At 39.1% G+C, this 12,366-nt stretch overlaps 2 protein-coding genes across 2 annotated transcripts; both read right to left on the minus strand.

Moving 5' to 3' along the window:
* Positions 1 to 405: 405 nt before the first annotated feature.
* Positions 406 to 6,605, minus strand: cyp20a1 (cytochrome P450, family 20, subfamily A, polypeptide 1). Its single transcript, XM_028464409.1, has 13 exons — positions 6,425 to 6,605; positions 6,012 to 6,061; positions 4,801 to 4,967; positions 4,330 to 4,475; positions 4,065 to 4,232; positions 3,774 to 3,846; positions 3,552 to 3,664; positions 3,122 to 3,176; positions 2,777 to 2,897; positions 2,594 to 2,705; positions 1,670 to 1,734; positions 1,480 to 1,569; positions 406 to 815 (listed from the first exon to the last, which is right to left on the minus strand). Exons 1-13 carry the CDS (start codon positions 6,494 to 6,496, stop codon positions 662 to 664), a joined length of 1,386 nt encoding a protein of 461 aa, XP_028320210.1. The 5' UTR covers positions 6,497 to 6,605; the 3' UTR covers positions 406 to 661.
* A 640-nt stretch (positions 6,606 to 7,245) lies between these two features.
* LOC114474283 (transmembrane protein 237B-like) lies at positions 7,246 to 12,254 on the minus strand. The gene is made up of 13 exons (XM_028464471.1): positions 12,044 to 12,254; positions 11,871 to 11,900; positions 11,137 to 11,159; positions 10,975 to 11,054; positions 9,760 to 9,888; positions 9,592 to 9,685; positions 9,088 to 9,245; positions 8,869 to 9,001; positions 7,997 to 8,188; positions 7,839 to 7,912; positions 7,684 to 7,771; positions 7,487 to 7,608; positions 7,246 to 7,397 (listed from the first exon to the last, which is right to left on the minus strand). Exons 1-13 carry the CDS (start codon positions 12,062 to 12,064, stop codon positions 7,333 to 7,335), a joined length of 1,209 nt encoding a protein of 402 aa, XP_028320272.1. The 5' UTR covers positions 12,065 to 12,254; the 3' UTR covers positions 7,246 to 7,332.
* Between the last annotated feature and the right edge of the window lie 112 nt (positions 12,255 to 12,366).

Below are 12,366 nucleotides of genomic sequence, written 5' to 3' on the forward strand. Positions count from 1 at the left end.
GTTCTCTACACTCTAATACTCTAGACTTCCTACATATAGTACTTCTTTATTACATTGTCTTTTTCAGTTTTTGTTTTTTTTTTCTCTTAACGCAAAGGGGTTGATACAGAACATTAAACCAAAAGCTTTATTTTTATTTGCAAAGCAGAATTAAAAAAAAACCACTTAATTCTGGTTTTATCTGTTTTAGTCTTCAGATAAAGAACCAACTTAGTCTTAATAATCATCGGAAATTATTTTATTTCAAGTCTTGGTCTCAACAATATTGAATACACAATGAAAAGCAAGATTAACCTGGGGAAAAAAACCCTCAAAAAACAGATAAAACCAAAATAACATCAAGAAAAATATTAACAAGAAGCTAAAAAACCACTTCTGAAACTTTGAAGTATTATTACTATCAATGCTGATTTCAGAACACATCCACAGCCCTTACTGAATCTTTAAAATGAATAATAGAAACATGTAAAATATTGAGGGTTAATTAAACAGGACTTTAAAAACATGGATAAATTAAACTTCTTTCACAGTCAAAGATTTGGTTAAAATTGTTGGGAGCTCCAGAAACGGAGCAGAGACTTTATAAAGGCCGCAGACGGCGTTTAACGCTGGCTGAAGGTAACGTTGTAAGGGCTGAATGTAGCCACGCCTCTTTATGGTTTTATACGTCCCTCCTGCTGACTGTGATCCATGTCTCATCCTTTGGCGTCGACACCAGCTCAGATCGAGACTCTGTGATTTGTCCCTTTGGCTGATGAAGCTTCAGACGTCGCACCAAAGTGCCGAGAAGGACCACCGCCACAGTGTAGGCGAATCTAACGAATCCAAGGAAGGACGACACACATTAGCCACAACATTTCATCCAATGTGCAGTTTTTCCTCTGATATCTCTTGGTTAGATCTTTGTGTTTGACGTGGAAAACCATAAATCAGAAATATTGAATGAAAAGAAAAACAGTTTCAATTATTCTCACAGATAATCACTTGTTCTATTTGGATCTCAAGCGTCCAGATTTACATGACAGGATAAAAACAATCCATGTACAGTAGGTGGCGATATGCACCTGTTCAAGTTGGCTGCAACACGCCAATAACCAAGAAAGAAGAAGAAAAAGTCGTCAGTCCACAAATGTTTTGTGCGTTGCCATGGCAACAGCTGTGTCCTTTGATGTGAGTAGGTTGGCTTTGAAATGGGTTGCGGAAACAATCAAAATCAATCAAAACCTGACTCCAGAACACAGAATGTTTTTGACACCATAATCGTTACAATTGTGGTCAGAGCTACGCACGCAAATATTTAACTAACACAAACATATTGAGATGTTATCTCATTTTCACAAGATGTTGTCATGAATGCTAAATGATAGCAACCACTAAATCTAACAGGTCACTCATTTTGGTGCAACACTGGGTCCGTCAGGCTGATGTGGTGATGCGTTCAGGTGTCGCGGGTATCTGTGCTTGAACAGTCATCCTTACCTGAGCTCCGGACACGTTTGGTTCCCAGAGAAACCGAGAAGACAGAAGCTCTTCTGAACCGATTCCTCCTCAAAGCGCTCCGGATCAAACCTGAGGAGGGGGAGGAGGAAGAGGAGGAGGAGGAGTAAGTAAAAAGGAAAAACGGAACAATTCTCTCCTTCACAGAAGTTCCATCAAACATCATGTGAACCTGTACGGGCTGCTCCAGGTCTGAGCGTCCTGCAAGACCACACCCAGGGCATAGATCACCAGGGTCTTAAAGAAAAACAAAAGGGTTTTAATCAAGAAGTACCGCTACTAGTTGATGGATTTTTTTTTTAATCTATTTTTAGCTAGTTTTTTCCTTATTGCAATTGAATATGTGATTTATTGTTGTGTGTGTTACACTGTTATTATGTTCTCTGGAGCAGTACTCAATTTTTGGTGGATCCGTTGTGTGATTAGCCACAACTCCAATAATGGTACATTTGGTGTTATGATTCCACTGGTAATAATGGCATCTTGTACCATAGCTTTAGGCGTCATCCCTTCATTTGTGTTTACCATCTGTCCATTTGTCAAAAACAATATTGCATTTACTTAGTGGAACGTCTGTAATGAGATGTGTGGTGTATCAGTTCAACTGGTGATGATTGTGATTCGTGACCGGGTCATGTCAGAGGCAAGGCTTTATTCCTGAGCGTACGTTAATCTCATCTAAAAAACAATTTGAGCTACACTGCAATATTTTTTAATTATTTTTACATATTATATTTAAGAATCTACAAAAAACTAAAATAAACTGAGACACTGCCTGATGCATTCATCTATTTTTGTTATTTTGTTCTCTGTATAAGATGTGTTAAATTTATGTACTTTTGGCTTTATACTTTTGTATTTTTATTTATTTTTTGTTGTTTTTTTTTAAATGTTTTTTCTGACAATTCAATAAATACATTAAACACTAAAACAAAACTGAAAATGAATGCAGATTAATGCAAACAATGAGTGACAGCATAAGAGCCTCAATTGTGCCTTGACGTATCACCAGTTATAACAACCACCAGTTCACCTCGTACACCAACTTGTATAATTTAGTGTTTAAAACTAGATTCCCTTTTCTGACACTTCCCACCTCTTTGGGAATGACGTGTTCGTCAACTTTTCCCTCCACCTCCTGCAGTCGGGCAGCTACTGGCGTTAGTTTGGAGGTCCTCACCGTCTCGTTCAGAACCTGCTGGCAGTATCTGAGGAAAACATCATCATAAAAAGCGAGTAGGTCTAAATTGTGACCCCCGCTCAGATAGGAAAGTCATACCGGAGCTGAGGAATTCTGTCCAGGGAAACTGGATCAGAGCCGAAAACCTCCTGCAGCTCCTCGCGCAGCTTGTCCTGGACTTCCTGTGAGGCGGACAGGAAGTGAAGCGCCCAGACGCACACTGAGGAAACACAGTCAGGAATTTACACACAAAGAAAATTCAGTGGACACACACGATGACATAAAAACAAAAGAATAACAAGAAACGTTATACAGAAATTCAGAGCTCTATTGTAAGGTTTTAGCAACTTTAGTATTAAAACAAGTATCGTACTAAAATAAAGGTCAAGGTTTGTTTTCTGTACTTCAGTAATTCGTACAGTTTGTGCATGTTGAGGCACCTACAGTTGGCAGTGATAACGCTCCCGGCCAGAGTGAAAACCATGCAGTCTTCTAGGACCTGAAAAATAACAAAGACCAATCAGCAAGTCAAATTCTCTTATATAGGAAGACTTTGGGTTTGATGATGAAAACCTATAGAGCAAAGTCACGTCACCTGCAAGAAGTGTTTTGTTTTGTGCAAAGGTGAACATACTTGATTTTAGTGTTTGAATAAGTTTCTTTATGTTTAAAGAATATATTTTACATTGTTTTGTACAAAAAATAAATAACTTGTGAATACAATTATGACTACAATAACCGGGATTTTTTTTTTTTCTTTCTATACTCGAACTGCACTGCTTGGGAACGGTTATCATCCTGATCATACTAATAGTATAAAGTAGACAGTATATACTCATCACTCTGTGTACGCCCCCTCATCAGTGATGCTTACCTGTCGCTCTGTGAGGCTCGACTGAAGCAAAAAGTCCACAAACGCCGTCGGCTTCTTCTCAGCTTTCCGCTCTCTCACCACCGACAGAAGCACAGACTCCATCTCTGACTGAGCTGAGAGGAAACATCAGAGCATCGATGAGCCAGAGGTTAAATTACCACAAAGACGACCATTACACTGGGAGGGACGATGAGGTTAACAAAGGCTGTGTTGGTCTCTCACCCTTCTCGGTGCATCCTTTCTTGCTTTTCTCTGAAGAGCTGTCTAGGTAACCTTTCCCGATTTCAGACCAGATCTGACAGAAACGGCAAAACAAATCCATGAAAACAGCGTCATAATCACTCCCAATAAACACTCTAATTTACAGCCGAATGACTGTATATATCACTATAATGCTTGCCAAAAAAACATTCAATATGTTTAACTTATTTCTATCGGACCTTTCTTTGATTCGGCTTGTATCATCTACCGTTAGACATTAAGATTTTAATGACAATTGTTCTAACTTCTCACAGCGTCGTGTTTCCTGCGGAAGGCGATGACTTCGGTGTCGTCTCGGAATCGTTGGCCCAGTGTCAGCCTGCTGACGATCTTCATGGCCAGTCCCAGCATGTGAGCGCAGAGCGGCGTGTGCTGGTCCTCGGGTAACGAGCGCCACTTCCCCACCAGCTCCTCCACCAGCTGGGAACAGGAAGTCCCTCAGAGGGCGGCACGGGAAACTACATCCTCCATATATTTTTCATTAACAATGTTTTTTTTTAAAGATCTGTGTGCAAACCTCGAGCACGAGCGTGAAGTTTCCCTCCAGTGAACTGTTGATGGCCTTTTCGTACATTTTCTTCCTCATCACAGCGTCGCTGGCATCGCCTCCTATTGCTGAGCGGTAACCTAGCAACGACTTCAGCATCGTCTCAAAGGAGTCAGCTGAGAGAAGAAGAAATAAAAAAGAGAAAACAATGACTATTGACAGGGTTGGGATACAAGAGGAATGTTATGTTTTATGGGATTTATTAAAGGCTCAGTAATTGCTATTAATTGTAATTGAACTTCAGTAATTGAGAATATAATTGTAACTAACTCTCAGGGGAAAAATAATAATTGTATTTTCATTTGTAATTGGAGAAAATGCCAGCCACCATAACCGTAATTGAGTTGTAATTGGACATAGATAATTAAAGAAGTAGTTGTAATTTATAAATGTAATTGATCGTATTGTGTCGTGTAAATAAACGTATCACTAGGCTCTTACTGGTGCGGTTAGGGTTGATGTGTTGCCGTAGCAGGTCTACAGATCCCAGACTGACCACAGGACGACCCCCGAACCAGAACGAGGCCACCGAGCCAAAGTCCTGATGCAGGCTGAGCAGGAACTCATGGAGGCTTCCTTTGTTCACAATATCCTGGAGATTCCCGTCCCTAAAGAACCACAGCAACCCACCATCAGTTTGTTACACCCTTCTCATTGTCTTCACTTACTTACACACCCTGTGTCCCAGCAGGACACTCCACCTGCTATTATTTTTCTTGTGATGATGTTTTGGGACAATATCCCGTCTTAAATCCCAATTCCCCCTCCCCACAAAACGAGTAGGAAAAGAGACGGAAATGTGCAAATCAATGTCAATTTTTAACAATTACAAAATCTTGCGATATGACAGACTTCACCTCACAAATCTAATAATGACTACTTAATACAAATCAAGATAATAAATCGACGTATCTTTAAATAAGTGGGAATTATGTACGGTCAATGTGAATAATGTTTAAAATGGGAAAATTAAAATCTAAAGTTTCTTGGAGACTAAAATTCAGGGGCGGAAATTCAAACAATTGTGTGGGAGGTGACTTAAATGAATGCAATTTTCTTTTAAATTAAAGTTTTCACATATAAGAATGAACAAATAATGTTTTTTTTTTTTAGTGTCTGGGGGTACGTTAAAGTAGCCATAACCCCAGGGACTATAGTTGGTTCGAATCCCACATTTGACAAATTTTTTTTTTTCCTTCATTCTAACATATTTATGACGACAAATTCTACCTTTAAAAATACATATCCGACAAAGATAAACATTTGATAGTTAGGGTTAGAGTTAAAGTTAGGGTTAAAATAAAAGGGTTAGCGGGGTAGCTAAAAATAAATATGAGCTACGCGGTACTTTAAGTCACGTGGTGCACCTATCACGTGACTTAAACTGGCCAATGAGGGGCGCTGCGTATCCATAGAGTGGCCGTCTACGGATACGTTTAACGTACCAGTAGCCACGTTTGTTTGTTTTTTTTTACCAGAAAAGACAATCAGACGGTTCAAACTACTTTTATAAAAAAAAATCAAGTTATTTAACACATTTTAAGACTTATTTTTGACCATCAAACATTGCTGAAAGGATATTTGCCTCATATTTATGAACATATTTCCACATTTATTAAGAAAACAAAGAAAGTAAATATGACTCCTTATACTTCTCATCTGTGGGGTTGAGACCAGGAATGCCAGAAGCTTTTCTCGAGGACTGAAAACAGGAACAAAGGCTTGGTTAAGCAAGATTAGATAGAAAAGTAATATACAACACACACACACACATTAAGTCTTTCAAAAAAGGGAAAAGTGTCGGATAAAACACTAGGGTTTTTAATCATTTAATCTTATAATAACGTTATCTGTTGCGTCCCAAAAGTTATTATACTCCTTATAATCGCAAACTAATGCAGTAAAGCACGGCCGGATTTTGTTTAAGATCCTGAATATTAACTTCAGAACTAAAAAAATGTGATTTAACGCTTGCAAGTGAGCGTAAATATAAAGAAAACGTTAAATACTCAGTTTTTCGTTTGGAGTTCAGCGCAGCAGCAGTCAAAGCTAAATTAGCACTCACCGGGTAAAGGTAGAGAACAGCTACAACCAACACGACCACAAGGGTGACAGCGAAAATGGCAAAATCCAACATGACGTTTTTAAACCCTAAAACTAATTAAATGGAGAGAAGATTCAACTCTGCAGCGTCACCACGTCAACATTCTCTCTGCTCGAGACTCGATTTATCGACCTGCCGCTCAGCAACACATTGGAGTAGCAGGTAAGACTAATGGATGTCAGAGAAGGTCGAGGAGAAATACATTTTTTTAAGTAATTAAAACTGGAAATCTAAAAATATGTGTAATTTGCATTTCAAGTAGATAAACGAAAATAATTTCGAAAATAATCATAATTCAGAATTGAGAAAATCTAGACGTCAGACATTTATATAAAACATTAAGATGAATTAGAAATTAAACTGGGAACATTTAAACACCATTAATAAATATGTTAAACACCATTAATAAACATTGAGAATAAAAACTTGAGAAATAAAAATTTGATTCAGAACTTTTTTTATGATATTGTATATAGGTTTGGTTTTAGTTTAGACGTACATTTTTTTGTAGCGGAAAAATGACGGTTTTATTGAAAGAAATGTGTGATTGAAAACAAAAACATATTTTAAAAATGTAATATATATGTTTTAATCGATTTTAAGATATGAAAAGCTTCAGATATACGTGTGCGCACTCCTGCAGCAGTCCCTTATATTTTCTTGATGCAGCTCTTCTTAGAATCCTCTAGATGGCAGTGTTTTTCATGTCTTATAAAAGTTTCATTCTTGCATCACCACCACCACCACCCTGCCATTTTCATACTAAACAGACAGACAAGGTGTAAAAGCAGAATTGCTTTAATTAACAAAAATAATCTGTGAAATTACAATAAAAATATAAAATTAAAACAAAATAAACTATGTCGGTGCTATGCCGTCACTTCTGATTTGTCCTCGAGCTTTAGCGGCTCAATCTCCATGGCAACCAAGTAACCTGGGGGAAGAAATAGGAAGTGAGGCATGGTGTGGGTGGAGACTGATTAAAATGCATACGTGCGTGAGTTCTACATATTTGTGTCTGACCTGCAGTGTTGTCCGTCTCGGGGCGCATCGCGATGCAGATCCAGGCCACGCCCACCAACAACGTCACCACCAGGTTGACGGTCACCCACGGGTGCAGCAGCTGCTGCTCGGAACCTGGTGGCCTGTGGTTGAGGTGTGGGGGGGATTAAGGATGAGCTGTCCTCTGACTGGCTGACAGGTGATAGAAACAGACTCACCACAAGGTGGCGTTGGAGGCGACGTAGAAGTTGATCCGATCGCTCGTCATCTGCTGACTGAGGCTGAGCACCAGAGCTGAGAAATACACTGAGGACAAACACACACACATAATTGATATGGAATGTTCTCTTCACAAAATATTATGAAGACTCACAAAAAGATGCAAGAGCAACGGGTTCCAGTGTGACAAATTCCCGCAGGGCTTCGGCTCCTTTGGCCAGGTTCACCCTGCACACACACACACACACACACACAGGTACAGAGTCAGATGAAAAAACTCCTGCTCTGTGTGTACGTTTGTTTCCCACCGACCGGTCAAAGGCGGCCACGGTGCTGACAGCCAGCAGAAGGTAGAGCAGAGACTGGGCAGGGCAGGCGAGAACCTGGTACTGCTGCAGCAGGTTGGACAGAGTCGTCAGGTGCTGCCCGGCCAGCATGTACACCAACACCACGTTCCACAGAGCAAAGCCTGCCAGCAGACCGTGACAGAACAGGCCCAGCACCCTGCAGCACGCACACACAGCTGAAAACACTCGATCGGTACTTTCCAGTCAAGTTGTGTTGGGGACACTGGCCACTATGTGCTAAGCTAACCAAAACATTTCACAGGCTGCTACGTGCTAAGCTAATCAAAACACGTGGGACTGGTCGCAACGTGCTAAGCTAATCAAAACGTGTGGGACTGATCTCCACATGCGATGCTAACCAAAATATTTCACTGGTTGCTACGTGCCAAGTTAATCAAAACATTTGACTGGCTGCTACGTGCTAAGCTAACCAAAACATTTGACTGGCTGCTACGTGCCAAGTCAATCAAAACATTTGACTGGCTGCTACATGCTAAGCTAACCAAAACATTTGACTGGCTGCTAAGTGCTAAGTTAACCAACACATTCGACTGGCTGCTATGTGCTAAGCTAACTAAAACATTTAACTAGCTGCTATGTGCTAAGCTAACCAAAACATCTGACTGGTTGCTGCTTGCTAAGCTAACCAAAACATTTGACTGGCTGCTACGTGCTAAGCTAATCAAAATAAGTGGGACTGGTCGATACATGCTAAGCTAATCAAAGTTTGGAAGGAATATGAAACAGCCACTATGCAGACTGTCATCTTTAGAGGTAAACTGTTGCGTGTGAAATGTAGTTTAATGGATTATTATTGGTGTTTTGGTGTGTGTTCACCTGAAGCCCCCGTGCACTTTCACTGAAACGTCTCTGGTCGTCCACAGCGGCTGAACGTGCTCCAGGTCATTTATAGCGTCCATCTGATCGCTCGTTTTCCTCCAATTAGAGCGCTCAGAGGCCTGAAACCGCTCTCCACACGCGCACACGCACACGCACACACACAATCAGATGACTGTGAGTTCACCTGCGTCCTCCTCTTCATTGTCCTTTACTCACTGTTCCTCTCCACAAACACCTTCCCCACTGGTTGACTCTGACCCTGAGGTGCCGAGAACAGGGAATGCTGGAAGAGGGGAGGGGGCGTGTCCATGATGATGTCATCTTCAGCCACGTCCAGCTCTTCAGGAAGCTGCAACTCCACAGCTTTATGCTTTCTGAGACACAGGAAAGTCCAATGATTGGGACGTTAGAAGGTTACAGAGAAAACATGAGGTTGAAAGTTCTTGTGCTTTTATTTTGAAAGCGCTATTTAATCCTCTTAGAGTAGGCGGCAGTAATGCAGTTTTTAGTTTTCTTCACTATAATGAAAATATACAGCATTTTTATTTAAAATCACACTTTTTTTTACAAATATATTCAGATATCCGAACGCTAAAAAATAATCGAAGACTTTGATTGACATATTTCTTATGCATTTATTCCGTGAAGTGTGCAATATAACTGCACCATATTTTCATGTAATTAAATGTTAACACTACTCACTTAGATGAAGGTACTCACTTTTTCTTGCGAGGTTTCCGCACCGGCTCCTCTCTGTCAGTGTGCTGATCCACAGAGTCTCCGTTCACCAGGTCGGCTCGGTCGTCTTCCAGGTCTGAAAGCATTAACAGATTATTATTATGTTCATATGTTTGTGGTTCACATTTCAGGAGAAGTGAGATTCCTCACCCATAGCTACAGCTTTCTTCTTCTTTCTTCTCCTCTGCGGCGCAGCGTCCGTGGCAGGTTCACATGGGATGCTCTCACCGACCTCAGAGTCTCTGCGGCTGTTCAGATCGCCCATTTCTACGCCCGCATCTACAGAGCGATGAAGCACACAAACACACAGCAACCAGCGTGAAACTAGGTTGAATAAAGACAAACCAGTGTGAAACTAGTTTCAATAAACAGCCACCAGTGTGAAATTAGGTTAAATAAACACAAACTAGTGTGAAACTAGCTTAAATACATACATACTAAAGTGAAACTAGTTTAATATATATCAGTGTGAAGCTAGTTTAAATAAACAAATACCAATGTGAAACTAGTTTAAACTACTTTCACTCTAGTATGTAATTATTTAAACTAGTTTCACACTGGTATCTGTTAATTTAAACTAGTTTCACACTGGTATATATTATTCTAAACTACTTTCACTCTAGTATGTATTTATTTAGACTAATATATACCAGTGTGAAACTAGTTTAAATAATTACATACCAGTGTGAAACAAGTTTAAATCAACAGATACCAGTGTGAAACTAGTTTAAATAATTACATACCAGTGCGAAACTAGTTTAAATCAACAGATACCAGTGTGAAACTAGTTTAAATAATTACATACCAGTGCGAAACTAGTTTAAATCAACAGATACCAGTGTGAAACTAGTTTAAATAAATACATACGAGAGTAAAACTAGTTTAAATAAACAGATACCAGTGTGAAACTAGTTTAAATAAACAAATACCAGTGTGTAACCAGTTTAAATAGATACCAGTGTGAAACTAGTTAAAGTGATACCGACCAGAATGCACTTTAGATGAGGGGTCCAAAGCTGATTAATGAAAAGTTACTAACTTGTATCATTTAAAACCACATTTAGCCTGACTTTTTAAAGCACATGCAGCTTGTAAATCACCTCTCATTACTAGTCAACCCTACATAAATAAGTCTTTAAGTTGAGATGTCTGTCATTTGGGTGGAGGATCCCTTCAAACGCTGCTCAAATTCAGTTGTTTCTAATTAGTTTCACATTTTGTTTCTACTAACAAATTGTCACCATTTATAGAATCAAACTATGTGTGTATATGTATGTATATATGTTTGTCATATATATCAGATTTCCTCTATATGTGAGTGCTACTGTGTACGTGTAGATGTTAATCCATCCATCGTGTGCGTACCGTCTGTTGTGTCCAAACCAGCAGCCTTCTTCAGCTTCTTTCTCCTCTGTTTTGGTGCCGACTCTCCATTTGAGTCGTGACTTCAGGTGTCAACAAACAAACAAATATTAAGGTGAAGTGTGACATCAGACAATGGTCGTCATGGAAATGAAACTTTCGTACCTGGACATGTTGGGCTGAGCTCGCTGAAGAGAGCAGGATGAAAAAGAAGAAGACAGCGTGAAGTTAGTGAACACGTAACGTTTAATCCCGGGGTAAATCTGCACTGCCAGACAGGGATTAGCAGGTCAAAGGTCACACTTCCACCAATTGCTAAATGATTAAAAAAGCAAGGGCTCACTCTAGATTTTAAATGGAATCAAATCCAAACAAGCATTCATCTTATCATATTGAATTTGATCTGCTTCTTTCGCAGAAATAGATTTGTATGATTTGATTCATAATTATTTAAATATTTTTCACCGTTATGACCTGTATTAAGTATTTAACATAGTTTTTAATTTAATACACAAAAGATTTTGGGTTGTTTTGAGAATAATGAAGGGGGGGGGGGGGGGACCTCTGGGTACCTCAAGATACGATATATGTAAAAGGTATTGAAAATATTGCTCAAATAATTTTCAGTTTATTTAGTTTTAAGCTTTTTTAGGAATATGTTTAGGCTACTAAATAATAAACTATCTGACAGCACTTTTCGGGTGTAAAGTTTTGGTTTTGGTTGCGTTGACCAAAAAAATTTAAAAAAAAAACAAAATACAAAGACACTAACTTAAAGGGCACAAAATGGCAAATAGAATTTTAAAAAAAACAAAAAAAAAAAAACATAAGCATGTTAATTGTGGTCACTGAATTTCACAGGTCACAGATTTTAGTGCAACACCGTTGTTTTTACTCACCTGAGGAAGAGGAGGCAGTTCCCTCGTTTTCTGCCCGTTACAAAATAAAACACAGTTCAGACGATTAAAACGGTCCAACATTTTACTATAAATATCACTATGTGATTATTATTATTATTTTTTTTACTATTCTCAGTTAAATACTCAATTTCTGTTATGTTACCGTTACTTACCTTAAATGCTCCCGCATCCATATTACAAGCTTTAGAACAGCTGTGCCTTTAAGATAATAATTCGGTAAATATACTCAGCGCTTCATAACACATTTTAATAACAAACGTCATTTAAAAAAACGTTTCTAAATGCAATACTTTAGCGCTGATTTACTGCAGTTTGTTTGAGTTTAGAAGCGTAAAACCCGGAAGTTACACGGACTTATTTCCAAGGTGCACACAGCTGCATTAGTCAGTGGGTCACAGCGCCCCCTGTTGAACGGGATACAACGCAAATCAATAGAATAGTAGAATAGAATAGAAGATATTATCACTATTATTAT

The sequence above is a fragment of the Gouania willdenowi genome, chromosome 2 (genome assembly GCF_900634775.1).
Source record: "Gouania willdenowi chromosome 2, fGouWil2.1, whole genome shotgun sequence".
Lineage (NCBI taxonomy): Eukaryota > Metazoa > Chordata > Actinopteri > Blenniiformes > Gobiesocidae > Gouania > Gouania willdenowi.